We start from the raw sequence: 24,846 nt of genomic DNA on the forward strand, positions 1-24,846 counted from the left end.
TCTTTCCCCTCCCTCTCTCTCACCTTGCCCTTCTCCGTCAGGATCTGTTTGTAGTGCAGCCATCCCTCTCTCCATATGTCACTGTAGCTGATACTGCCCAGCTCTGAGGTGGAGTGGCGTTTGGAGCGCGCCTCCTCCGCTGCCCCCAGACTGTCCAGAGACTAACACACACACACACACACACACACACACACACACACACACACACACACACACACACACACACACACACACACACACACACACACACACGGTCAAAAGTTACACACCACTCCGCGACAGATTTTTGGAATAAACACAGTAAAAAACTAAATGGTTTCAGACACACTCTCCTAGCTGCCAGAAATGGAAGGTCCTCTGCAATCTGCAGTGTAGTCACGTGTAGGGTACAACCAACTATTATTGTGAAACAAGGAAAAACTCACCCCATCAGTGAAGAAACTCTTCACTCTCTTTGGCAGCCTCCTACGGAGAATAAAACGGAGGGTTCATTTAAAATGACTACTGTAAGATTTACTACGAAATGAATTGATCATATGATTCAGATGAATCCCTCCTAATCGATTCCCGCGTCTCCCCCCGGTGATCCATTACTCACGAGAAGACGCGGCCCTCCTCTCTGAAGGTGTTGAGTCCCTCGTCACATGACTTGGAGCGCTCCGTGGTGATGGCTAGAAGATAGGAGGAACGGCGACTGGATTTAATACTGCCTGCTCAGTGGGAGACGGAGCGAGTGAGAGAGAGAGGGAAAGAAAGAGAAGAAAGTAGATGTAATGGTAGTCAGAGGATGTTAAGGAGTGTGGGGTTAACAGACGTGGGAGAGCGGTTGACAGAGAGGTGGAGGGTGGTTGGGTGAGGTGGCTGGGGTGAGGTAGCGGGTGAAGAGGTGGGCTGGCAGGATGGAGTCAGGTTAGGTTAGGTCTTCTCAGGTCACTTCGCTCACTACCGTCATGCAAGGGGAGTCGGTCTGTCAGACTGGACAGACTGGACTAAAGCTGGGTGTACGAGGACCACTGGACTTCATGCTCTAGTCTATAGAGAGGAAATGTGGACCCTATTGGTACAAAACACACTTTCTCCAAAAAGTAGAGAGTAACCCCATTCACTTCAATGACGCACATGCATCTGCCTAGGCAGTTAGTCCACCGAGGAGTGACTACATTTGCTTTAGGGCGCGCATGCATCTTACCAAGCACAAAGAAGTACACAAGGCCTATTTACTGGAGGCCATTATACCTCCTCGCCATGGAAAAATTGTCAATCAACTCATGCAGAGAAACAAAGGAGCATCCTGTGTACAGTAAGCCATTCTCTCCATAGATGTGGAGGTGGCATGTCTGCTAGCATGGTACCAGACACTGCAGAGAGGTGTGCCGGGTTCTGGTATGGCTGCATGCAGGGGGGTCGGTCCGGGGTAGTCCGGCTCAAGGGGGGCACTCACTGCAGTCGTGTGAGAAGAGCCTGGTTAGAGGGAAGGTGAAGGTGGGGGAGGCGGGGCTGGTGATGATGGCGGGAGCTGAGCTCATGCCGCTGGACACCACGGAGGAGGCGGGCACGTGGCGGGCACGGAGGTCAGCGCTGGGGCTCGTCGGCTCATCTGTATGGAGGGGGGAGGGGGTAGAGGGAAGGATGGAGGGAGGAGGAGAGGGAAGGATAGAGGGAGGATGAGAGAGAAGGATAGAGGGAGGAGGAGAGGGAAGGATCGAGGGAGGAGGAGAGAGAAGGATAGAGGGAGGAGGAGAGGGAAGGATAGAGGGAGGAGGAGAGGGAAGGATAGAGGGAGGAGGAGAGGGAAGGATCGAGGGAGGTGGAGAGAGAAGGATAGAGGGAGGAGGAGAGGGAAGGATAGAGGGAGGAGGAGAGGGAAGGATCGAGGGAGGAGGAGAGGGAAGGATAGAGGGAGGAGGAGAGGGAAGGATCGAGGGAGGAGGAGAGAGAAGGATAGAGGGAGGAGGAGAGGGAAGGATCGAGGGAGGTGGAGAGAGAAGGATAGAGGGAGGAGGAGAGGGAAGGATAGAGGGAGGAGGAGAGGGAAGGATGAGGGAGGAGGAGAGGGGGAAGGGGAGGAGGGAGGAGGATGGGGGGGGAGAGGAAGGATAGAGGGAGGAGGAGAGGGAAGGATAGAGGGAGGAGGAGAGGGAAGGATAGAGGGAGGAGGAGAGGGAAGGATAGAGGGAGGAGGAGAGGGAAGGATAGAGGGGGAGGGAGGTGGAGAGGAGAAGGATAGGGAGGGAGGGAGGAGGAGGGAAGGATCGAGGGAGGAGGAGAGGGAAGGATAGAGGGAGGAGGAGAGGGAAGGATCGAGGGAGGAGGAGAGGGAAGGATCGAGGGAGGAGGAGAGGGAAGGATCGAGGGAGGAGGAGAGGGAAGGATAGAGGGAGGAGGAGAGGGAAGGATAGAGGGAGGAGGAGAGGGAAGGATAGAGGGAGGAGGAGAGGGAAGGATGAGGGAGGAGGAGAGGGAAGGATGAGGGAGGAGGAGAGGGAAGGATAGAGGGAGGAGGAGAGGGAAGGATAGAGGGAGGAGGAGAGGGAAGGATAGAGGGAGGAGGAGAGGGAAGGATAGAGGGAGGAGGAGAGGGAAGGATAGAGGGAGGAGGAGAGGGAAGGATAGAGGGAGGAGGAGAGGGAAGGATCGAGGGAGGAGAGGGAAGGAAAAAGGCAGAGGCGGGAGACAGGATAGGATGAAGGGAGGAATGGAAGTAGAGGGACGGTTAGGGAAGGGCGGAATCAAGGGTGAGAGGACGAGAGGGAGGAGAAGAGGGATAGAGGGAGGAGGGGCGAGGATTTGAAGGAAGGGAGAGCAATGAGGTAACACCACTGGGTTACTATAAAGGAAAAAGATACTGTTTTCACACGGAATGCTCAGCTTCTCTGAGAACCATTGACAAGACACATTACTACTTACTCACTTTCTTTGTCCTCCTAACACATAAACACAATGCCCACAGATTATAACATGTGTTCTATGAAGCATCCTCAAAGAGAAAGTGGAAGAAAATACTCAGAAAAGAAAATACTCAGAAAAGACTAAAGGCAAAACTGCAATTTAGAACTTCAATAACGTAACTGTAAATGAGCAATATTACAGCTCTATTGCGTAAAACACACACACACGGACAATAGACAAAATAATAAGGTGGAAAGTAAAATGGCATAAAGGGAGATTAAACCAACACCCTACGCTGTACCTGTGTCTGCTGCCTCCATGAGAAGAGTTCTTCAAATGGAAACGGAAAAGGCTTCGGTATCATGTAAAAACGCTAGGTTTCAGTTCTTTATCAACTAGTGGGTTGAGAAGTATGTGTAAGGGTGTGTGTGATTCACTGTGTTCGTTTGTATGAGTGCATTACACACACAAAAAAAGGAAACTATGTCTTGCTTGCAGTGATAATGTCTTGGTTAGCTGCTATGCGTTTTCAAAATGAAAGCAGTCATTCTGAATGACAGAAATACATGAAACAACCATAAGTAATATATCCAAGATCAGGGTTGGGGAGTAATGGATTACATGTAACGTGTTACATATAACCGATTACAAAAAAAAAACTGTAATCCGTTACGTTACCAGCAAAAATATTGTAATCAGATTACAGATTCCTTTAAAAAACTAGATGATTAGATGATTAAAAACTAGCTGATTACTTGTAGGATTACTTTTAAATTCAGAAAGGACGTTACCGAAAAAAAATCTTTATGACACCTTTCTGTTTTCTCAAAGACGTTGAAATCAGCATTGAAAAAGGCGCAGGTTTAAGTTTGTTCCACCTGAGCGAGTCTGACCACAAGTCAGAGACCCCTATGATGATCACACCAAATGCGTTTGATGGATAGCGGGAAAAGAGCAGGAATAGGCCTTGGTAGGTTTCAGTCCAAGCTGTCTTCCAATGGTGCGACTGCTGTCAGCATCCAAAGATTATACATCCTACTTGAATAAAGGCTTGGCGATAAGGACGACAGCAGCGGTGTAGCCTACGGCGATACGGATACCACCTATAATCGATATCTACATACATAACGCATTGATGTGACACACACTGCTGCTCGAGCTACTTGTTTCTTACGGATTGTCGTCGTTGTAGATGACTGTGTATTTTAACCCAATAATGGTTGAATTTTAGAGGTTTAAGCTGCTTATCACGTATTGTTTTTGCGACTGGTGGACAGCCAGTAGGTGAAAAAAAATCACTCTTGCAACAGCTGCATGGTGCAGATTCCAGCATTTGGAATAACAGTTTGAGGGACTTCTTCCCTTCTAAACTCCCCCGTGGTATTGTGCTCCACATACTGTCAAAAACAAGCATAATTTAAGAAGACCACAAGTGGGGCTTTTATTGCTCAATCTAATTTGTGCTGATAAAAACTAAATCCATGGGCCTAACAGACATGCTCAAACTTGCACACTTTTGATAGATTTAAACAGCTACAAATGATTCAGATATCATAGTGTCCCCAACAGAAACGTAAACATTAGGCCTAAAGCAAATGCAGCATATGGCATTCATTTTTCACATGTAAATAGCACTTTTTGGCAGTGCTCAAAGCATGCCATTCCATGAGAGCAGCATTTCTTTTTCAGCTCGAAACAACAAAATGATTAACAGAGTAGGCTAATAACTCCTTTGTTTTTGCGTCATGCTCAGGTAAAACTATTTGGCTAATCTATATTTCCAAGTCCTATTCTTGAAGATCAAGGGGTATTCAATTAATTGGAATGACTGGAAATCTGACAGACTTTATTTTTTTATGTCACGATATAACCTAATCGTATTACAGGGGTGCGTGCTTAGTCCCCTCCTGTACTCCCTGTAAACCCACCACGGCGAGGCCACGCACCACTCCAATAACATCATCCAGTTTGCTGACGACACGACGGTGGTAAGCCTGATCACCGGCGACGATGAGACAGCGTACAGGGAGGAGGTCAGTGACCTGACAGTGTGGTGCCGGGACAACAACCTCTCCCTCAACGTCATTAAGACCAAGGAGCTGATCGTCGACTACAGGAAATGGGGGTCCGAGTAGGCCCCCATCCACATCGACGGGGCTGCAGTGGAGCGGGTTCAGAGTTTAAAGTTCCTCTGGATCCAAATCACTAAGGACTTAAAATGATCCACACACATCCCCCTCAGGAGGTTGAAAAAGGTTGGGGCCCTGAAATTCAAGTTCTACAGCTTCTTGACGGGCTGCGTCATTGCTTGGTATGCCAACAGCATAGAGCTACAGAGGGTGGTGCGGACAGCCCTGTACATCACTGGGGCTGAGTTCCCTACCATCCAGGACCTCTGTATCAGGCGGTGTGAAAGGAAGACTCCAGCCACCCATGTCACAGACTGTTCTCTCTGCTTCCGCAAGTCTGACACTAACAGGCTCCTGAACAGCTCATTTTCCCAAGCCATAAGACTGCTAAATAGAACCTTGTTTATATGTTTTTGCACTCTCTATGCACACTCATAGGACTCTACACGATCACACACACTGACACCACTTCATACACATACCATGCACACACATTTATACTGACTTTACACACGCACACACACTCACATACAATCTTCATTTACACTGCTGCTACTGTTTATCATATATCCTGATGCCTACTCACCTTACCCGTATACATATATACCTCTATCAATCCAGTATGCCTGCACATTGTAAATATGGTATTGGAACTGACCCTGTATATAGCTACCGATCCTGGAACTGACCCTGTATATAGCTACTGACCCTGGAACTGACCCTGTATATAGCTACTGACCCTGGAACTGACCCTGTATATAGCTACTGATCCTGGAACTGACCCTGTATATAGCTACTGACCCTGGAACTGACCCTGTATATAGCTACTGATCCTGGAACTGACCCTGTATATAGCTACTGACCCTGGAACTGACCCTGTATATAGCTACTGACCCTGGAACTGACCCTGTATATAGCTACTGACCCTGGAACTGACCCTGTATATAGCTACTGACCCTGGAACTGACCGTGTATATAGCTACTGACCCTGGAACTGACCCTGTATATAGCTACTGACCCTGGAACTGACCCTGTATATAGCTACTGACCCTGGAACTGACCCTGTATATAGCTACTGACCCTGGAACTGACCCTGTATATAGCTACTGACCCTGGAACTGACCCTGTATATAGCTACTGACCCTGGAACTGACCCTGTATATAGCTACTGACCCTGGAACTGACCCTGTATATAGCTACTGACCCTGGAACTGACCCTGTATATAGCTACTGATCCTGGAACTGACCCTGTATATAGCTACTGACCCTGGAACTGACCCTGTATATAGCTACTGACCCTGGAACTGACCCTGTATATAGCTACTGACCCTGGAACTGACCGTGTATATAGCTACTGACCCTGGAACTGACCCTGTATATAGCTACTGATCCTGGAACTGACCGTGTATATAGCTACTGATCCTGGAACTGACCGTGTATATAGCTACTGACCCTGGAACTGACCCTGTATATAGCTACTGATCCCTGGAACTGACCCTGTATATAGCTACTGACTCCTGGACACTGACCCGTGTATATAGCTACTGACCCCTGGAACTGACCCCGTGTATATAGCTACTGACCCTGGAACTGACCGTGTATATAGCTACTGACCCTGGAACTGACCGTGTATATAGCTACTGACCCTGGAACTGACCGTGTATATAGCTACTGATCCTGGAACTGACCGTGTATATAGCTACTGACCCTGGAACTGACCGTGTATATAGCTACTGACCCTGGAACTGACCGTGTATATAGCTACTGACCCTGGAACTGACCGTGTATATAGCTACTGACCCTGGAACTGACCGTGTATATAGCTACTGACCCTGGAACTGACCGTGTATATAGCTACTGATCCTGGAACTGACCGTGTATATAGCTACTGACCCTGGAACTGACCGTGTATATAGCTACTGACCCTGTATATAGCTACTGACCCTGTATATAGCTACTGATCCTGGAACTGACCCTGTATATAGCTACTGACCCTGTATATAGCTACTGACACTGGAACTGACCGTGTATATAGCTACTGACCCTGGAACTGACCGTGTATATAGCTACTGACCCTGGAACTGACCCTGTATATAGCTACTGACCCTGGAACTGACCGTGTATATAGCTACTGACCCTGTATATAGCTACTGACCCTGTATATAGCTACTGATCCTGGAACTGACCCTGTATATAGCTACTGACCCTGTATATAGCTACTGACCCTGGAACTGACCGTGTATATAGCTACTGACCCTGGAACTGACCGTGTATATAGCTACTGACCCTGGAACTGACCCTGTATATAGCTACTGACCCTGGAACTGACCGTGTATATAGCTACTGACCCTGGAACTGACCGTGTATATAGCTACTGACCCTGGAACTGACCGTGTATATAGCTACTGACCCTGGAACTGACCGTGTATATAGCTTCTTACTTTCTAGTGTTCTTCTTATTTATGATTTTTTTTCTTGTGTGTTTTTGTTCTACCTTGTTATCTTTTGCACTAATTATTGATTACTGCATTGTTGGGTTTAGAGCTCGCAAGAAAGGCATTTCACTGTTGTGCGTGTGACATCAAAACTTGAAACTTATCTGTATTAAATTACAAAGCAATGGGTTTAAAGAAGCCTACATACACCATAAAGTAAAACGCAACATCCATGTATGGCCAGCTATGTAAACTCTAAAGTTGATTTATCCTGCAACAGATGTCGTTCAATTCATTTTTGTCTTCTTCCAATGCCTCTTAAGTAGTCTAAAAGTAACTGAAAGTAATCAGATTGTTACAGAGTTTGGGTGATCCAAAAGTTACATTACCGATTACAATTTTGGACAGGTAACTAGTAACTAACGGATGTCATTTAGAAAGTAACCTACCCAACCCTGTCCAAGACAACCATACAGCGTTCATCTCAACCATTCTAAAACACACACAAGGGGATGTGAAACCAGCAGGCCACAACACACTTTCTGACTGACACAGAGGATTATGGACCAGACTAGTGTTTGCATGTAGAGAGGGAAGGGTAGGGTTTTGCCCATGTTTAACTTTTGTAGCTTCAGGTCCTAATGCTGTCCTCACTAATAACCACGGCTGCTGCGCCTGTCTGAGTACCTTCACTAAACAGCAGAGGGCAGCAGATCTTCAGTCTCAAATGGAAGCAACGGCTCAAAACCGACTTGGCTCTCAACTCGAAACCAACCCCTATAGGCTTAACATGAACTTTTGAAACTTAATGTTATGCTTTCTTGTATTGTTACAAGGTGCTCAAAACATAACTTGCCATGCAAGACTCGTCCCTCTCTCCCCCATGTTTCTTCTCTGACATACATACTTCTCCACAGACATCATTTTCTCCCCTTCATTCCTATCTGCTTCCACTTTCACTGTCTTCCACCTGCTTCCCTCTGTTTCTCACATCTCCCTCACCCCTCCTCTTCTCTCTGTATCAGTCTCGGTGCTAGGGCCAGCCCAACAGAGGCAGTAGGAGAAGGGGCAGAGGCGGAAACATTCCCAATCTGGGTTGTGGAATCTGCCTGTTTACAGCCGAGCCCAGAAATAGCCGCTCTCGCTGCCTGTGGGTTTAACAAAGGCCATCATTAACAGAACCAGCACAGCAGAGCCAGTAGAGAGAGGAGCCCTGAGTGGGAGCCACCACAATACTGGCCTTAGAATGGAGCAGGGCTCTATACTACCACAGCACACTGCTATAGCCTACTACCACTTCCCCTTCTCTATAGGAGACACCATGACCTCACCCGCTCACACAGAGACACAGAGAGAGGATGAAAGAGAGATTTCTTTGAGAGAATAGGCCATGTTTTGGCCAGCTCAGTGTGAGTGTGTATGTGTGTGTGTGTTGGGTGGAGGGTAGTGGCTCTGTGTGTCTGTTGTGGGGAGGGCATAGTGGTACACAAAGGCAGCATTGAGGGCTGTGGGCACAGAGTGCAATGCCCGAGGCTGGCAGTGTGACAGAGACAGTCTGGATCCCTACTGTACTATGCCTCACAGGGGGTTCCACTACCACCAGGCCTCCTGTCCTACCATCTACAACACTGGGTTCCCCCAAAAAGGAGGCTCAGGGGGGACAGTATAACCTGCCATCCTAATAAGACCCAATACTAGGATTTACAGTAAAAATGCTCCAATATGTAATTCCTTTCATTGGTTTTATTACCGCAAGCTACCAACACTATTCAAAAGGAGACTACAGTGAGTGGAAGCACCATATAGAGAACGCTAAGTCAAACTACCGATACTAGAGGGCAAGAGAATCCAACCACCATCCTGGACAGCACAGACTCTGTGCTTTTGTGTGTCTGTCTACTACACGGCCTCATCATCTACAGTCAACAGAACAGCAGCCTATTAAATCATGCTCCCAAACAACCAGATCACAGATCCTATCAGGGAGAGGAAAAAACGGAGAGATAGAGAAACAGCAAGAGAGAAGTTTTAAGTTTCAGTGTTTGGTCATGAAACGTGCCTCAGCTTGCCGCCCTGACTGCCTAGTTTCGGTAAATTTTCAGCTGCTCTGAGCAGGAGGGAAGAGAAGGAGCAAGAAGGTTCTCTGTTTTCTGGTTCTCTTCCCTATTAAATCGTTTCATCTATAGGTCTCCCTCTCTCTCTATGTTCCGTCACGGCTTGGCCCCACATTGAGGGCATCTATCTATCTCTCCATTTCAAACGTAGGTACAAGTTTCCGACGCAGCTCATTTGAATCTGCTTTGCACTTTGCTGACCTCGGTTGTTGTCCCGACCATCTGAGGGAGTAGCCTACCTTGCCTAGAGAAAGTCTACACCCCCCTTGGATTTTGTCACGTTTTATTGTGTTACAAAGTGGGATTAAAATGTATTTTATTGTCATTTTTGTCAACGATCTACACAAAATACCCTAAACTCTAAAGTCAAAGATGAATGAAAAATAAAACACTAATATGCCTTGATTAGTTAAGTATTCACGCCCCTGAGTCAATACATGTTAGAAGCACATTTGGCAGACGATTACAGCTGTGAGTCTTGTAAGAGCTTTGCACACCTGGATTGGGCGACATTTGCCTATTATCCGTTTAAAAACTCTTCAAGCTTTGTCAAGGTGTTGGGGATTATGGCTAGACAGCAATTTTCAAGTCTTGCCATAGATTTTAAAGCAGATTTAAGTCAAAACTGTAACTTGGTCACTCTTTGCCGAAGTCAAGCATATCCATACCATGATGCAGCCACCACCATGCTTGAAAATAAGGAGGCAGTTACTCAGTGATGTTTTGGACCAAACATAAGGATTTGCATTTAGGCCAAAAAGTGTATTCCTTTGCCGTGTTTTTTTGCAATATTACTTTTGTGCCTTATCGCATATATAAGCAATATTTTTATTCTTTATATTTGTATTCTTCTTTTCGCTCTGTCATTTAGGTCAGTATTGTGGAGTCACCAGAATGTTGTCGACCCATCTTCAGTTTTCTCCCATCATAGCCATTGAACTCTGTAACTGTTTTAAAATCACCAATGGCCTCATGGTAACATCCCTGAGCAGTTTCATTCCTGTCTTGTAGCTCAGGTCAGAAGGACGACTATCTTTGATGTGTCTGGGTGATTTAATACATCATCCACAGCATAATTATTAACTTGACCATGCATAAAGAGATTTTCAATGTCTGATTTGTTATTGTTACCCATCTACCAATCACTGCCCTACTTTATGAGGCTTTAGAAAAGCTCCCTGGTCTTTGTAGTTCAATCTGTTCTTGAAATTCAATACTTGACTGAGGGATAATACACTGCTCAAAAAAAACAACACAATGTAACTCCAAGTCAATCACACTTCTGTGAAATCAAACTGTCCACTTAGGAAGCAACACTGATTGACAATACATTTCACATGCTGTTGTGCAAATGGAATAGACAACAGGTGGAAATTATAGGCAATTAGCAAGACACCCCCAATAAAGGAGTGGTTCGGCAGGTGGTGACCACAGACCACTTCTCAGTTCTTATGCTTTCTGGCTGATGTTTTGGTCACTTTTGAATGCTGGCGGTGCTTTCACTCTAGTGGTAGTGTGATGCGAGCTGTGGCAAGAAGGTTTGCTGTGTCTGTCAGCGTAGTGTCCAGAGCATGGAGGCGCTACCAGGAGACAAGCCAGTACATCAGGAGACGTGGAGGAGGCCGTAGGAGGGCAACAACCCAGCAGCAGGACCGCTACCTCTGCCTTTGTGCAAGGAGGAGCAGGAGGAGCACTGCCAGAGCCCTGCAAAATGACCTCCAGCAGGCCACAAATGTGCATGTGTCTGCTCAAACGGTCAGAAACAGACTCCATAAGGGTGGTATGAGGGCCCGACGTCCACAGGTGGGGGTTGTGCTTACAGCCCAACACCGTGCAGGACGTTTGGCATTTGCCAGAGAACACCAAGATCGGCAAATTCGCCACTGGCGCCCTGTGCTCTTCACAGATGAAGCAGGTTCACACTGAGCACATGTGACAGACGTGACAGAGTCTGGAGACGCCGTGGAGAACGTTCTGCTGCCTGCAACATCCTCCAGCATGACCGGTTTGGCGGTGGGTCAGTCATGGTGTGGGGTGGCATTTCTTTGGGGGGCCGCACAGCCCTCCATGTGCTCGCCAGAGGTAGCCTGACTGCCATTAGGTACCGAGATGAGATCCTCAGACCCCTTGTGAGACCATATGCTGGTGCGGTTGGCCCTGGGTTCCTCCTAATGCAAGACAATGCTAGACCTCATGTGGCTGGAGTGTGTCAGCAGTTCCTGCAAGAGGAAGGCATTGATGCTATGGACTGGCCCGCCCGTTCCCCTGACCTGAATCCAATTGAGCACATCTGGGACATCATGTCTCGCTCCATCCACCAACGCCACGTTGCACCACAGACTGTCCAGAAGTTGGCGGATGCTTTAGTCCAGGTCTGGGAGGAGATCCCTCAGGAGACCATCCGCCACCTCATCAGGAGCATGCCCAGGCGTTGTAGGGAGGTCATACAGGCACGTGGAGGCCACACACACTACTGAGTCCCATTTTGACTTGTTTTAAGGACATTACATAAAAGTTGGATCAGCCTGTAGTGTGGTTTTCCACTTTAATTTTGAGTGTGACTCCAAATCCAGACCTCCATGGGTTGATAAATTGGATTTCCATTGATTATTTTTGTGTGATTTTGTTGTCAGCACATTCAACTATGTAAAGAAAAAAATATTTAATAAGATTATTTCTTTCATTCAGATCTAGGATGTGTTATTTTAGTGTTCCCTTTATTTTTTTGAGCAGTATACATACATATGTGGTATGTATGGGGGACAGAGGAAGGGTTAGTCGTTCAAAAATCATGTCAACCCCTATTATTTCACACAGAGTCCAGTAACTTAAGTGATTTGTTAAGCCACATTTTACTCCTGAACTCATTTAGGCTTGCCTAAACAAAGGGGGTGAATACTTATGCAACAAGCATATTTGAGTTATTCCATTTTTATTCATTTGTTAAAATTGGCAAAATGTTCTTTTCACTTTGACGTGGAGTATTTTATGTAGATCAATGGCAAAAAAAACACACAATTAAATCTATTTCAATCCCACTGTGTAAACGCAACAAAATGTGAAAAAGGTTCAAGGGGGTGTAGACTTCCTATAGGTACTGCATGTGGCCCTGGCCAGGTCGTGCCTTAGCTGTGGTTGGTTGGTTGCCTGTGGTTTGACCGTAGGGCTAGAGGCTATGGTCTGTTGATTAGTACTGTACATGTTGGAGCAGTTGGCTATTTAGTGAGGCTCTGTTATGTTCATCATGTGTTCTTTCAGCACCAGAGCAGAGGCAACGAGCTGAGACACGACCAGATACCTCCTGTTCTGTTCTCACAAACACATACACACACACTGTACATACATACATACACATGTGTGGTTACAGTAGAACACACACGTAGTACACAAATACACAAACATTCAAACAGTTACAAAGCCCAGAGGGTCATCTCAGTAAATCCAGGCATAATGCCAAAAGTTATGGTTATTATTAGATTTCCAACCAATTCATATATACTATTATGATTTCGTTGTTGTCATTTAGCAGACGCTCTTATCCGGAGCAACTAGGGTTAAGTGTCTTGCTCAAGGGCACATCGACAGATTTTTCACCTAGTCGGCTGGGGGACTCAAACCAGCAACCTTTTGGTTACTGGCCCAACGCTCTTAACCACTAGGCTACCTGCTGCCCAACGTAGCTGGAACTGAAAGAGAATTCATGGCAGTGACGTAGAGAGAGAGAAATATTCTCCCTGTTGTGAAAGCAGACAGACTGACAGACATGTGGGCAGACAGACATACTCTGATCACAGACACACACGCCTGTGAGACATAAAGTCAGCTTCCACCTCATCTCCTGTGAATGGAAAGGCAATCTGAGAGACTGGGTGAGGGGAGAGGGGGGGGGGGGTTAGTGAAGTCCCGTAAATTATGATTCAATCAAACACTATTAATACTGTCTGCGGGAAGTGCCAGTATTACCCAACACAAACAAAGACACAGACTGGAGACAGAGTGAGGAAAAGCCCGGAGCCTGGCCACATAGGCAGACCACTTCTATTCTCTAAATACAGGCCAAGTCATAGTCTACGTCCTCCCATCTTTCTGGTCAATCATTCTGGTAAGCTTCTTGTCTGTTTTTACAAACAGTTAGTTTCCAGTAAGATCAATCAGGAGGAATATGTTTGTGTCTTAAACAGAAGTGGGAGTGATGAGGTCTGCAAGTCACATGGAGGGGTAGGGAGAGGAAGAGGACTGTGTGGTGGTGGAGGTGCTTACCTATAAAGGGAATGGAGGCCATTGCGTCATCCTCTACAGACAGGGGGGCCAGGTTGCCATTGGTACGGTGCGGGGCACTATCTCCTGAGGGGCGAGGGGCGGGGGCAGCGTTGTGGGGGTCAGGGGGGAACACAGGGGGTTCCGTGCCATCTACAGGCAAGGTGTAGTGGGGGTGGCGCATGGCGTGGGCGCTCCTTCGCCCCGTGGGGGGTTTCTGTCTCAGTTTGACCTCCTGGGTCTGAGCTACCACCTCCACCTGGCCTTCCACTGCCCCTCTCTCATGGTTGGTGGGGCGGTAGGCCTTGTCAAGGGGCTCAGGGGTGGTGGAGGCCAGGGGGGATGGAACAACACCCTCCGGGGGGCTGGTTTTGGGGGTGGGGGCCCAGCTGAGGTGGGGTCCAAGGTAGGAGGGGTCCCTGAAGGAGGGTTGCTGCATGATGCGGCCTGTCTTGCGGTTGAAGGAGGGGCTGTAGCTGCGGTAACCTACTGGCTGGTCGTCCAGGCTCTGTCCGGTGGGCAGACGTCTGCTCTGAGGGGCTGGCTGTTGGGGCTGGGTATGTGGGTGGGACTGTGATTGGGTTTTGTGGTGCGGCTGTGCTTGTCGGCCCATAGAGGGGGCCGGCGCGACACCACAATGGTTCCCCTGCCTCTGATAGGCCTCAGTTCTGGGTGCTTGTTGTGAGGCCTGCTGCAGCCAGGCGGGCCTCTCGAAACGGGGCGACCCCAGCATCTCCAGCGAGCGGCCATAGCGGTCGTACTGTACCAGCAGGTTCTCCGACCGGGCTCTGCTGCCGTAGGAGGAGGGGTGACTCTGGTCCCGGGCCCCCTCCCAGTCTCCGTAGGTCCAAGAAGGGTCCCCGTGGGGGCCGGGGCCTGACTGTTGCAGTAGCATCAGGGTGTCCTGGGAGGCACTGTGGGGCCAGCCGCCCGGACCCCGGCGGTGGCGCCCGGGGCCTGTCTCACACAGCCTGTCCTGAGAATAGCTGCGGTGGCGTTGGTGCATGCTGCCACTGCGGTCCTGGCGCTGCTCAGCAGCTTGGCTGTAGTACCACTCAGACAGGGCCTGTTGGCAGTGATGGCTGTGGCTGGGGCTGGGCTGGGGAGGGCTGGCCCAGGCCTGGCTGCCCTTCCGGGGCTGAGAGGAGGCGGTGGTGGCGGTGGCATTGTGGTTGACGTAGTGGACACGCAGAGGGCTGCTGAGGGGCCCTCCTGAGGAGGAAGATGAGGAGTAGGAGCGGCCCCTGGTCTGTCCCGTAGGCTGCTGCCCGGTCACACCGTACTGGATCTCCTCCGTCCTGTGGGGGGGGCTACTGTGGCCCACCGGCTGTCCGCCCCGCCCCTCCTGCCAGCTGGCCGGGCTGCCCACGGTGGAGCGGTTGTCCAGGGGGGACAAAGGGCTGGCGGAGCCTGCCCAGCGGCTCCAGTTGTCCAGCTGGTTCTGGCCCATGGGGGCCGGGGACCCAGTGGGAGGCTGGGACTTGGCGCGGGGAGCGTAGCAGAGGGGCGGGGGTACCGGAAGGTTCCGGGCTCCCCCTGTGTAAGGCTCGTTGCCCCTCAGGTAGGCATCCTGGGAGTATGCCTGTAGGGGGAGACAGAGAGGGAGAGAGGTGAGACACAAACAGGAGGAGTTCAGGTGACGAACAGAGGTCAGAGGGGAGGAAGGAGCGATACAATTGCTTTGACAGTCACAGGTTTCACCGGCACAGCATTCCACTAAAGCTCCTTGTTAACTATGATGTTACACAGCAAGCGACGTCTAGAATCATCTGTGTTCATCCTCCTACCACCTCAGTCTGCTCAGCCATAGTGACTCTTAGGGGCCCCAACTCAGCCTCCAACACAAACACAGCTACTAGTTTGCTGCAGGCACTAGCACGCGCCTTGAGCAAGAGCCACAACACAGCAGCCATCTGCACACACACAGACACAGAGCAATGTTCCAAATATACCACTATAACAAAACACTGACTTAAAACAACAACATATCTGGATCTATCAAAACAAGCACAGAATCTCACTGTTACAGCTAGCTTGATCCAATACACCCGCAACAACACCACACATCTAAAGTGTTGTTCAGCGTTTAGCCCCTCAAGCTACAGCCGCAACACCGATTAAGAAACTACAAAGCTACAGACTTAAAACCTCTTTGCCCAAAATGAATTCATATCAAAAGGCAACACTTAAAGAGGAAGTGTTCAGGCTTTACCTCAGAGAGCAGGGCAGGCCCACACTCAGTCTGGCAGTGTCTCTCAGGCTCTATACTGGCTTGAAGTCACTCGAAGAGGAGAGGAGGGGAACTCCTCAATGCACGAGTCTGTTTGCTTCCCACAGACACTAACACTCCCGTTGCTACGATTTACCGCGCTCTCCCTCTCTCTCCTTTCTCGAGTTTGTCTCGACTTCTTCTTTACACTCCTTTTTTTTGTCTCTCTCGCTGTTCTTTCTTGCTGTCTGTCGAACTTTCTTCTTTGTTCAGTGTGCTGTCCTCAGACAAGCCCTTCCAAACTCCCTCTCCTCTTCCCTCTCTCACTCTCTCTCTCTCCCTCACTCTACCCTGTGGGAGGGTGGAAGGGGGCATGGCTAGAGCTGGTGATGTCACCACTGGAATGCAACCCATGCCCGTGGTGAGGGGCGGAGTGAGAGGAGAGAAGGGTGAAGGAGTGGAGGGGTAGGGGAGTGGTAGTGGGGTTGAAGGAGGGGCAGTATTTGGAAGGGGAAAGACAGGGTGCTTGGTGGGTAGGGGGTTGTGTGTGTGAGAGAGAAGCCCAGGTCGGGCGCCCAGGTCTGGGAGGTTGTGTCAGCGTTGTGCCCCTGGGTTGCTCCTCCTGGTCCAGAGGAGAGGCGGTGACATGCTCTGCATGTCTGGTCATGTGAGTAAGTGGTGGAGCAATTTATGAACTGAGGCAAAATGTGTGTGTGTGTGTGTGTGTGTGTGTGTGCGCGTGTGTAGGTAGCTGCTTTTCATGTGACGCTTCCACAGAACTTTGGATAATTTGCGTGAATGAATGTGTGCTGTAATCTAACGACAGACTAGAAAGCGTCTGCGTCACGGCCTAGCTAGTTCCTGAGGGCTGAGAATTTCGACTCGAAGCAATGGAACATCCAAGATGTTATCTCTCTTTAGTATTAGTATTCTTAAATCAACGAATTTATCAAAGAATTCATCAGGTATTAACTTATGAGTATTTCTATTAGGGTGTAGTATGGTTGAAATATCATACTCACACTTACCAGCTGCAGCACGTCTTCATCTTTTGGCATTATAGAGACCTCCAACACACTCTCACTGTGGAGAGAATGAGAAGAAAGGAGAGAGGAAGAGAGGGCAAAGAGAGGGGGAACCGAAGAGAGGGGAGAGAAGGAGGGAGGAAGGGGAGAAGGGAAAAAGGAACACAGATGTAAGGGTAGGAAAAACAATATAATTCCACATTTTTTCCAAACTCTATCATGTTACAGTAAGAGAAGACTTTCCCCCTGTTGTGACGAGGGGGTTTTGTTTTGCTTTGAGAGGAGTTGATCAGCAACCATGTCACAGGAGACCCTGTTGACGATGACCCTGGTGACTCTACTGCTCTCAGTGGATGTGTTCTGGACACTCATTGCTCCAGGCTATTCTCTTTAGGAGGAAATACTCACACAAGTCAAGGAAGACTTACACAACTGAACATGTTCCACATTCCAGAATCATGCTATACATACATAGAAAATGCAAAGTAAACGGCACGAGACATGTCTCGTACATAAACGACACCCACACATACACTGCATTCGGGAAAGCATTCAGACCCCTTGACTTTTTCCACATTATGTTACGTTACAGCCTTATCCTAAAAAGGATTAAATAAATCATTTTCCTCATCAATCTACACACAATACCTCAAAGACAAAGCAAAAACTGTTTTTTCCCGAAATGTTTGCAAATGTATATATTTTTTTTTTACAGAAACAGTGTACGACCCTGCCTTACACAGGAAGCGGCGCAGGTCCTAATCCAGGCACTTGTCATCTCCCGTCTGGATTACTGCAACTCGCTGCTGGCGGGGCTCCCTGCCTGTGCCATTAAACCCCTACAACTCATCCAGAACGCCGCAGCCCGTCTGGTGTTCAACCTTCCCAAGTTCTCTCACGTCACCCCGCTCCTCCGCACACTCCACTGGCTTCCAGTTGAAACTCGCATCCGCTACAAGACCATGGTGCTTGCCTACGGAGCTGTGAGGGGAACGGCACCTCCGTACCTTCAGGCTCTGATCAGTCCCTACACCCAAAGAAGGGCACTGCGTTCATCCACCTCTGGCCTGATCGCCTCCCTACCTCTGCGGAAGCACAGTTCCCGCTCAGCCCAGTCAAAACTGTTCGCTGCTCTGGCACCCCAATGGTGGAACAAGCTCCCTCACGACGCCAGGACAGCGGAGTCAATCACCACCTTCTGGAGACACCTGAAACCCCACCTCTTTAAGGAATACCTGGGATAGGATAAAGTAATCCTTCTAACCCTCCCCCCCTACCCTCCCCCCCAAAAAGATATAGCTGTACTATTGTAAAGTGGTTGTTCCACTGGATATCATAAGGTGAATGCACCAATTTGTAAGTCGCTCTGGATAAGAGCGTCTGCTAAATGACGTAAATGTAATGTAAATGGGAAGGGTACTAAAAAATGTCTGCAGTATTGAAGGTCTTCAAGAACAGTGGCCACCACCAAGACTCTTCTTAGAGCTGGCCATCCAGCCAAACTGAGCAATCAGGGGAGAAGGGCCTTGCAAGGTCAGAAGGTTCTTGGTCTGACAGAGCTCCAGAGTTCCTCTGTGAAGATGGGAGAACCTTCCAGAAGGACAACCATCTCTGCAGCACTCCACCAATCAGGGCTTTATGGTAGAGTGGCCAGATGGAAGACACATGACAGCCCGCTTGGAGTTTGCCAAAAGGCACCTAAAGGACTCTCAGACCATGAGAAACAAGATTATCTGGTCTGATGAACCAAGAAAAAACTCTTTGGCCTGAATGCCAAGCATCACGTCTGGAGGAAACCTGGCACCATCCCTACGGTGAAGCATGGTGGTGGCAGCATCATGCTGTGGGGATGTTTTTCAGCGGCAGGGACTGGGATACTAGTCAGGATCGAGGGAAAGATGAACGGAGCAAAGTACAGAGAGATCCTTGATGAAAACCTGCTCCAGAGAGCTCAGGACCTCAGACTGGGGCGAAGGTTCACCTTCCAACAGGACCACAACCCTAAGCACACAGCCAATACAACACAGGAGTGGCTTCGGGTCAAGTCTCTGAATGTCTTTGAGTGACCCAGCCAGAGCCCGGACTTGAACCCGATCTAACATCTCTGGAGAGACCTGAAAATAGCTGTGCAGCGACGCTCCCCATCCAACCTGACAGAGCTTGAGAGGATCCGCAGAAAATAATGGGAGAAACTTCCCAAATACAGGTGTGCCAAGCTTGTAGCGTTATACCCAAGAAGACTCAACGCTGTAATCGTTGCCAAAGGTGCTTCAACAAAATACTGAGTAAAGGGTCTGAATAGTTATGTTAATGTGACATTTCAGTTTATTTTTAATTCACCCTCTGAATGGCACACATACACAATCCATGTCTCAATTATCTTAAAAATCCTTCGTTAACCGGTCTCCTCCCCTTCATCTACACTGATTGAAGTGGATTTAACACATTTTTAAAAACCTGTTTTTGCTTTGTCATTATGGGGTATTGTGTGTAGATTGATGAGGGGACAAAAAACTATTTCATCCATTTTAGAATAAGGCCGTAACATAACAAAATGTGGAAAAAGTCAAGGGGTCTGAATACTTTCCGAATGCGCTGTACATACTGTGGGTACACACAGACACACACGCAGTACAGTGGCTCTTACCTGTTCTGTATGAGGGCAATCACCTGGGAGTAGGTTTTCCCCAGGACACTCTCTCCATTCACCTTTACCAGCCGATCCCCTGCAACACACATACGTACATACATATTTAAATCCCAGTATGACCAAACACAGCACAGATATTCAGTGATACACTCTCAATTAAAAAAGAACGAGAGCAACCCCTCCACCCCCATCACTGACCCCCCCAGACACAGGACTCCTGCAGAGGGATATCCTGGTAGGTCAGGTCAGGGAGACCCCAGACCCAGACTTCCTGCTGGGGGATGGGTGGGGGATGGTTGAGATAGGGACTGAGGATTTGTGTATGGAAATATAGAACTATGTGCTTGCAGTAGGTTCTGTGAAGTCAGGAAGTACACGGTGTCGCCTAGGGGTTTGTTGTGTTGATATACCGGATCATAAGCCTGAGGCAAAATGCCTGTATCTGTTTGTGTGTTTGGCAGGAGAAAGGATGAGTCATTCGTTATGTGTTAGTGTGTGGATGTGTTTTGATGGTGCAAGTGTGTGTGTGTGTGTGTGTGTGTGTGTGTGTGTATATATTTATATAGGGCTAATGGTTTAGCTTGGCTGGGCTGCAGGGGGCGGAATGCTGCACAGCTTAGCTTGCAAGACACAACAGGAAAACGTCTCTAATTAGTTCCAACTTACACGGCTGGGTATTTGTCAGTCTGTGTCATTCTGTTCTCATCAGTATCATTACTAATTTCCTAAGAAGATAATGCAACTTTAATGTGTGTGTGTGTGTTTTTGCTGAACATGGTCTGGTATCCTTGTTGAATCATTGGAAGCACCTGCCTCTCTCTCCCTCCCATCATCCATGAGTGATCATGGCTGACGCTCCTAAGGTTATTTCCATTGCAAATCAGACTGTTCCCGCACACACTCAATTTCCCGTCCCTCTCTTTCTAGTTCTCTTTCAAAACAGACATTTTCCTTACCTGTACACAAGCCAGCCTGGTGAGCGGGACCTCGCTCTCTCACATTCTTGACAAATATGGTGTCCATTGGCTCCAACCTACTTCTCCCTACATGGCACATACAGTATGTTACTGTCACTTCATTCTTCAATTTATTAAATAGGACCCGATGATAACTATTAAATAAATCATTGCCCACTGGGTACAGGCGTCAATTCATCGTCTATTCAATGTTGGTTCAACGTAATCTCTTTGAAATGATGTGCAAACAACGTTGATTCAACCAGTGTGAGCCTAGTGGGAATATACTATACGTGTCAATATCATGACATGAGCATAAATACTGGCAATAATCCAATTGAGACTCAATAAAAGGACAACTCTATGCACAGGTCCAAGTTCAGGTTCGCTCCCCCTTTTCTTAACAGTGGGCATTACAAGCTAAAGAATCAAACTGTTCTAGGAACAGTGTTTTGGGGCCACAAGGTCATCGGCAGCAGTGGGGCTCTCTCCTGCAGGGGGAGCAGTGTAGCTAGAGGGGGACCCTGGTTAGGAGGGGCGGTGACATCATCGAGAGACCAGAGTCTAGTGGTGATGGTGTTGAGTGAGGGAGACAACTTACCCTTTCCATTCCCGTTCTCCTCGTCCTGTGAAGACAACGAAAAACAACATCAACACTGATATCCAGGCCCATACAGACAATGTCACCCAGGGAACAAAGCTCCATGGTAACCTAAACACCTGTTCACAGAACGTCCACCTCTTTCCAGGAAACCAGAATGACACAGGTATTAGGAAGGGTGGAGTTGGGTGAGGAAACATGGGCTCATCGTAATGGCTGAAATGGAAAAATGCAACAGAGTCGAACATGTGGTCTCCATATGTATGATGCGTTTGATACCGTTCCATTTATTCCATCCCAGTCATGACAATGAGCCAGTCCTCCTATAGCTCCTCCCACCAGCCTCCTCTGGTGTGCACATGTGATTGTTTGTGTGAATGGAAGCTGCCAAACGCTCAACGTGTCCCCTAAGCTCTTGTTCATGCAGTGTCTGTCTCTGTGCAAAACATATCAAATCAAACTTTGTCACATGCGCCGAATACAACAAGTGTAGACTTTTCCATGAAATGCTTACTTACAAGCCCTTAACCAACAGTGCAGTTCAAGAAGAAGAAAATATTTACCAAGTAGACAAAAATAAAAAGTAATAATAAAAAGTAACACAATAACAATAACAATAACGAGGCTATATACAGGGGGCACCGGTACCGAGTCAGTGTGCAGGGGTACAGGCTAGTTGAGGTAATCTGTACATGTAGGTGGGGACTAAGTGGCTATGCATAGGTAACAAACAAACAGCGTGTAGCAGCAGTGTACAAAAGGGGGGGGGTTATGTAAATGGTCTTGTGCGGTAGCAGAGAAAACAGTCTATAACTTGGGTGACTGGAGTCTCTGACAATTTTATGGGCTTTCCTCTGACACCGCCTATTATATAGGTCCTGGATGGCAGGAAGCTTAGGTCCTGGATGGCATTACCTCTGTAGTGCCTACCGGTCAGGATGCTGTCAATGGTGCAGCTGTTGAACCTTTTGAGGATCTGGGGACCCATGCCAAATCTTTTCAGTCTCCTTAGGAAGAAAAGGTTTTGTGGTGCCCTCTTCACGACTGTTTTGGTATGTTTGGACCATGATAGTTTGTTGGTGATGTGGACACCAAGGAACTTGAAACTCTCGACCCGCTCCACTACAGCCCCGTCGATGTTAATGGGGGCTTGTTCGGCCCGCCTTTTCCTGTAGTCCACGATCAGCTCCTTTGTCTTGTTCACATTGAGGGAGAGGTTGCTGTCCTGGCACCACACTGCCAGTTCTCTGACCTCCTCCCTATAGGCCGTCTCATCGTTGTCGGTGATCAGGCCTAACACTGTTGTGTCGTCAGCAAACTTAATGATGGTGTTGGAGTCGTGTTTGGCCACGCAGTCGTGGGTGAACAGGGAATACAGGAGGGGACTAAGTACACACCCCTGAGGGGCCCCAGTGTTAAGGATCAGCGTGACAGACGTGTTGTTGCCTACTCTTACCACCTGGGGGCAGCCCGTCAGGAAGTCCAGGATCCAGTTGCAGAGGGAGGTGTTAAGTCCCAGGTCCTTAGCTTAGTGGTGAGCTTCATGGGCAGAATGGTGTTGAACACTGAGCTGTAGTAAATGAACAGCATTCTCACATAGGTGTTCCTTTTGTCCAGGTGAGAAAGGGCAGTGTGGAGTAGGATTGAGATTGCGTCATCTGTGGATCTGTTGGGGCGGTATGCGAATTGGAGTGGGTCTAGGGTGTCCGGGAGGATGCTGTTGATGTGAGCCATGACCAGCCTTTCAAAGCACCTCACACCGATGTGAGTGCCACGGGGCGGTAATCATTTAGGCAGGTTACCTTCGCTTCCTTGGGCACAGGGACTATGGTGGTCTGCTTGAAACATGTAGGTATTACAGACTCGGTCAGGGAGAGGTTGAAAATGTCAGTGAAGACACTTGTCAGTTGGTCCGCGCCCTGCTTTGAGTACATGTCCTAGTAATCCGTCTGGCCCAGCGGCTTTGTGAATGTTGACCTGTTTAAAGGTTTTGCTCACATCGGCTACCGAGAGTGCTATCACACAGTCATCCAGAACAGCTGGTGCTCTCGTGCATGCTTCAGTGTTGCTTGCCTCGAAGCGAGCATAAAAAGGCATTTAGCTCATCTGGTAGGCTCACATCACTGGGCAGCTCGCGTCTTGGTTTCCCTTTGTAGTCCGTAATAGTTTTCAAGCCCTGCCACATCCGACAAGCGTCAGAGCCGGTGTAGTAGGATTCAATCTTAATCCTGTATTGACGCTTTGCTTGTTTGATGGTTCGTCTGAGGGCATAGCGGGATTTCTTATAAGCATCCGAATTAGTCTCCCCCTCCTTGAAAGCGGCAGCTCTAGCCTTTAGCTCGATGCGGATGTTGCCTGTAATCCAAGGCTTCTGGTTGGAATATGTACGTACAATCACTGTGGGGACGACGTCATCGACGCACTTTTTGATGAAGCCGATGACTGAGGTGGTGTATTCCTCAATGCCATTGGATGAATCCCGGAACATATTCCAGTCTGTGCTAGCAAAACAGTCCTGTAGTGTAGCATCCGCGTCATCTGACCACTTCCGTATTGAGCAAGTCACTGCTACTTCCTGCTTTAGTGTTTGCTTGTTAGCAGGAATCAGCAGGATAGAATTATGGTCAGATTTGCCAAATGGAGGGCAGGGGAGAGCTTTGTATGCGATCTCTGTGTGTGGAGTAAAGGTGGTCTAGGAATTTTTCCCCCTGGTTGCACATGTGACATGCTGGTAAAAATGTAGTAAAACTGATTTAAGTTTGCCTGCATTAAACTCCCAGGCCACTAGGAGCGCTGCTTCTGGGTGAGCATTTTCTTCTTTGCTTATGGCCTTATAGAGTTGGTTGAGAGCTGTCTTCGTGCCAGCTTCGCTTTGTGGTGGTAAATAGACGGCTATGAATAATACAGATGAGAACTCTCTTGGTAGATAGTGTGGTCTACAGCTTATCGTATGGTACTCTACCTCAGGTGAGAAATACCTCGTGACTTCTTTAATATTAGACATCGCGCACCCGCTGTTATTGACAAAAAGACACGTCTCTGTTCTGCGTCTCTGTTCTGCCGGTTCATGGAAACTCCCGCTAGCTTTATATTATCCGTATCTTCGTTCAGCCTCGTCTCGGTGAAACATAAGATGTTACAGTTTTTAATGTCCCGTTGGTAGGATAATCTTAATCGTAGGTCATCAATTTTATTTTCCAATGATTGCACGTTAGCAAGAAGAATGGAAGGCAATAGGAGTTTACTCGTTTGCCTCCGGATTCTCAGAAGGTTATTAGCATGGTAAGCTACATGACACGTGAACCATGTAGCTCTTCTTTTACAAGCTGATTAGCATGTGAAGAGTGACTTCAGTGGTATCCCAGCCAGGTCTCTCAGACAAACACACCTGTTCTGGTTTATGAGCTCCTAACGTTCAGCACACACACAGCAGAGACACTCAGACAGGTTTGACTGTCTGCAGGTGGTGATCTCATACACAGAGCCAAACACGTGTAGTTGTATGCATCAGACAGACGAGGGCAGCACTGAGCACTCAGTCTGTCTATCATAGGTGCAGTTTGATAGAGTGATAGACTGAT

The 24,846-nt window shown here is 48.3% G+C and overlaps 1 protein-coding gene across 6 annotated transcripts in view; it reads right to left on the reverse strand.

The window, feature by feature from the left end:
* The window catches only part of LOC106600788 (rho GTPase-activating protein 23), a 109,868-nt gene that overhangs the window by 9,948 nt on the left and 75,074 nt on the right, over positions 1-24,846 (reverse strand). For 3 of the 6 annotated variants that reach the window (XM_082973655.1, XM_082973654.1, XM_082973651.1), the window contains exons 3-11: positions 21,266-21,290; positions 20,665-20,751; positions 19,706-19,784; positions 17,056-17,116; positions 13,828-15,406; positions 1,442-1,597; positions 599-710; positions 426-465; positions 24-161 (exon numbers count right to left, since the gene is read on the reverse strand). In XM_082973655.1, coding sequence (XP_082829781.1) covers positions 24-161; positions 426-465; positions 599-710; positions 1,442-1,597; positions 13,828-15,406; positions 17,056-17,116; positions 19,706-19,784; positions 20,665-20,751; positions 21,266-21,290 — 2,277 coding nt within the window. Of the gene's footprint in view, positions 1-23; positions 162-425; positions 466-598; positions 711-1,441; positions 1,598-13,827; positions 15,407-16,036; positions 16,478-17,055; positions 17,117-19,705; positions 19,785-20,664; positions 20,752-21,265; positions 21,291-24,846 lie in introns of those variants that run through there. The other 3 variants (XM_082973652.1, XM_082973653.1, XM_082973656.1) reach the window with 3 other exon arrangements.

This window comes from Salmo salar, chromosome 03, assembly GCF_965601325.2.
Source record: "Salmo salar chromosome 03, fSalSal1, whole genome shotgun sequence".
NCBI lineage: Eukaryota > Metazoa > Chordata > Actinopteri > Salmoniformes > Salmonidae > Salmo > Salmo salar.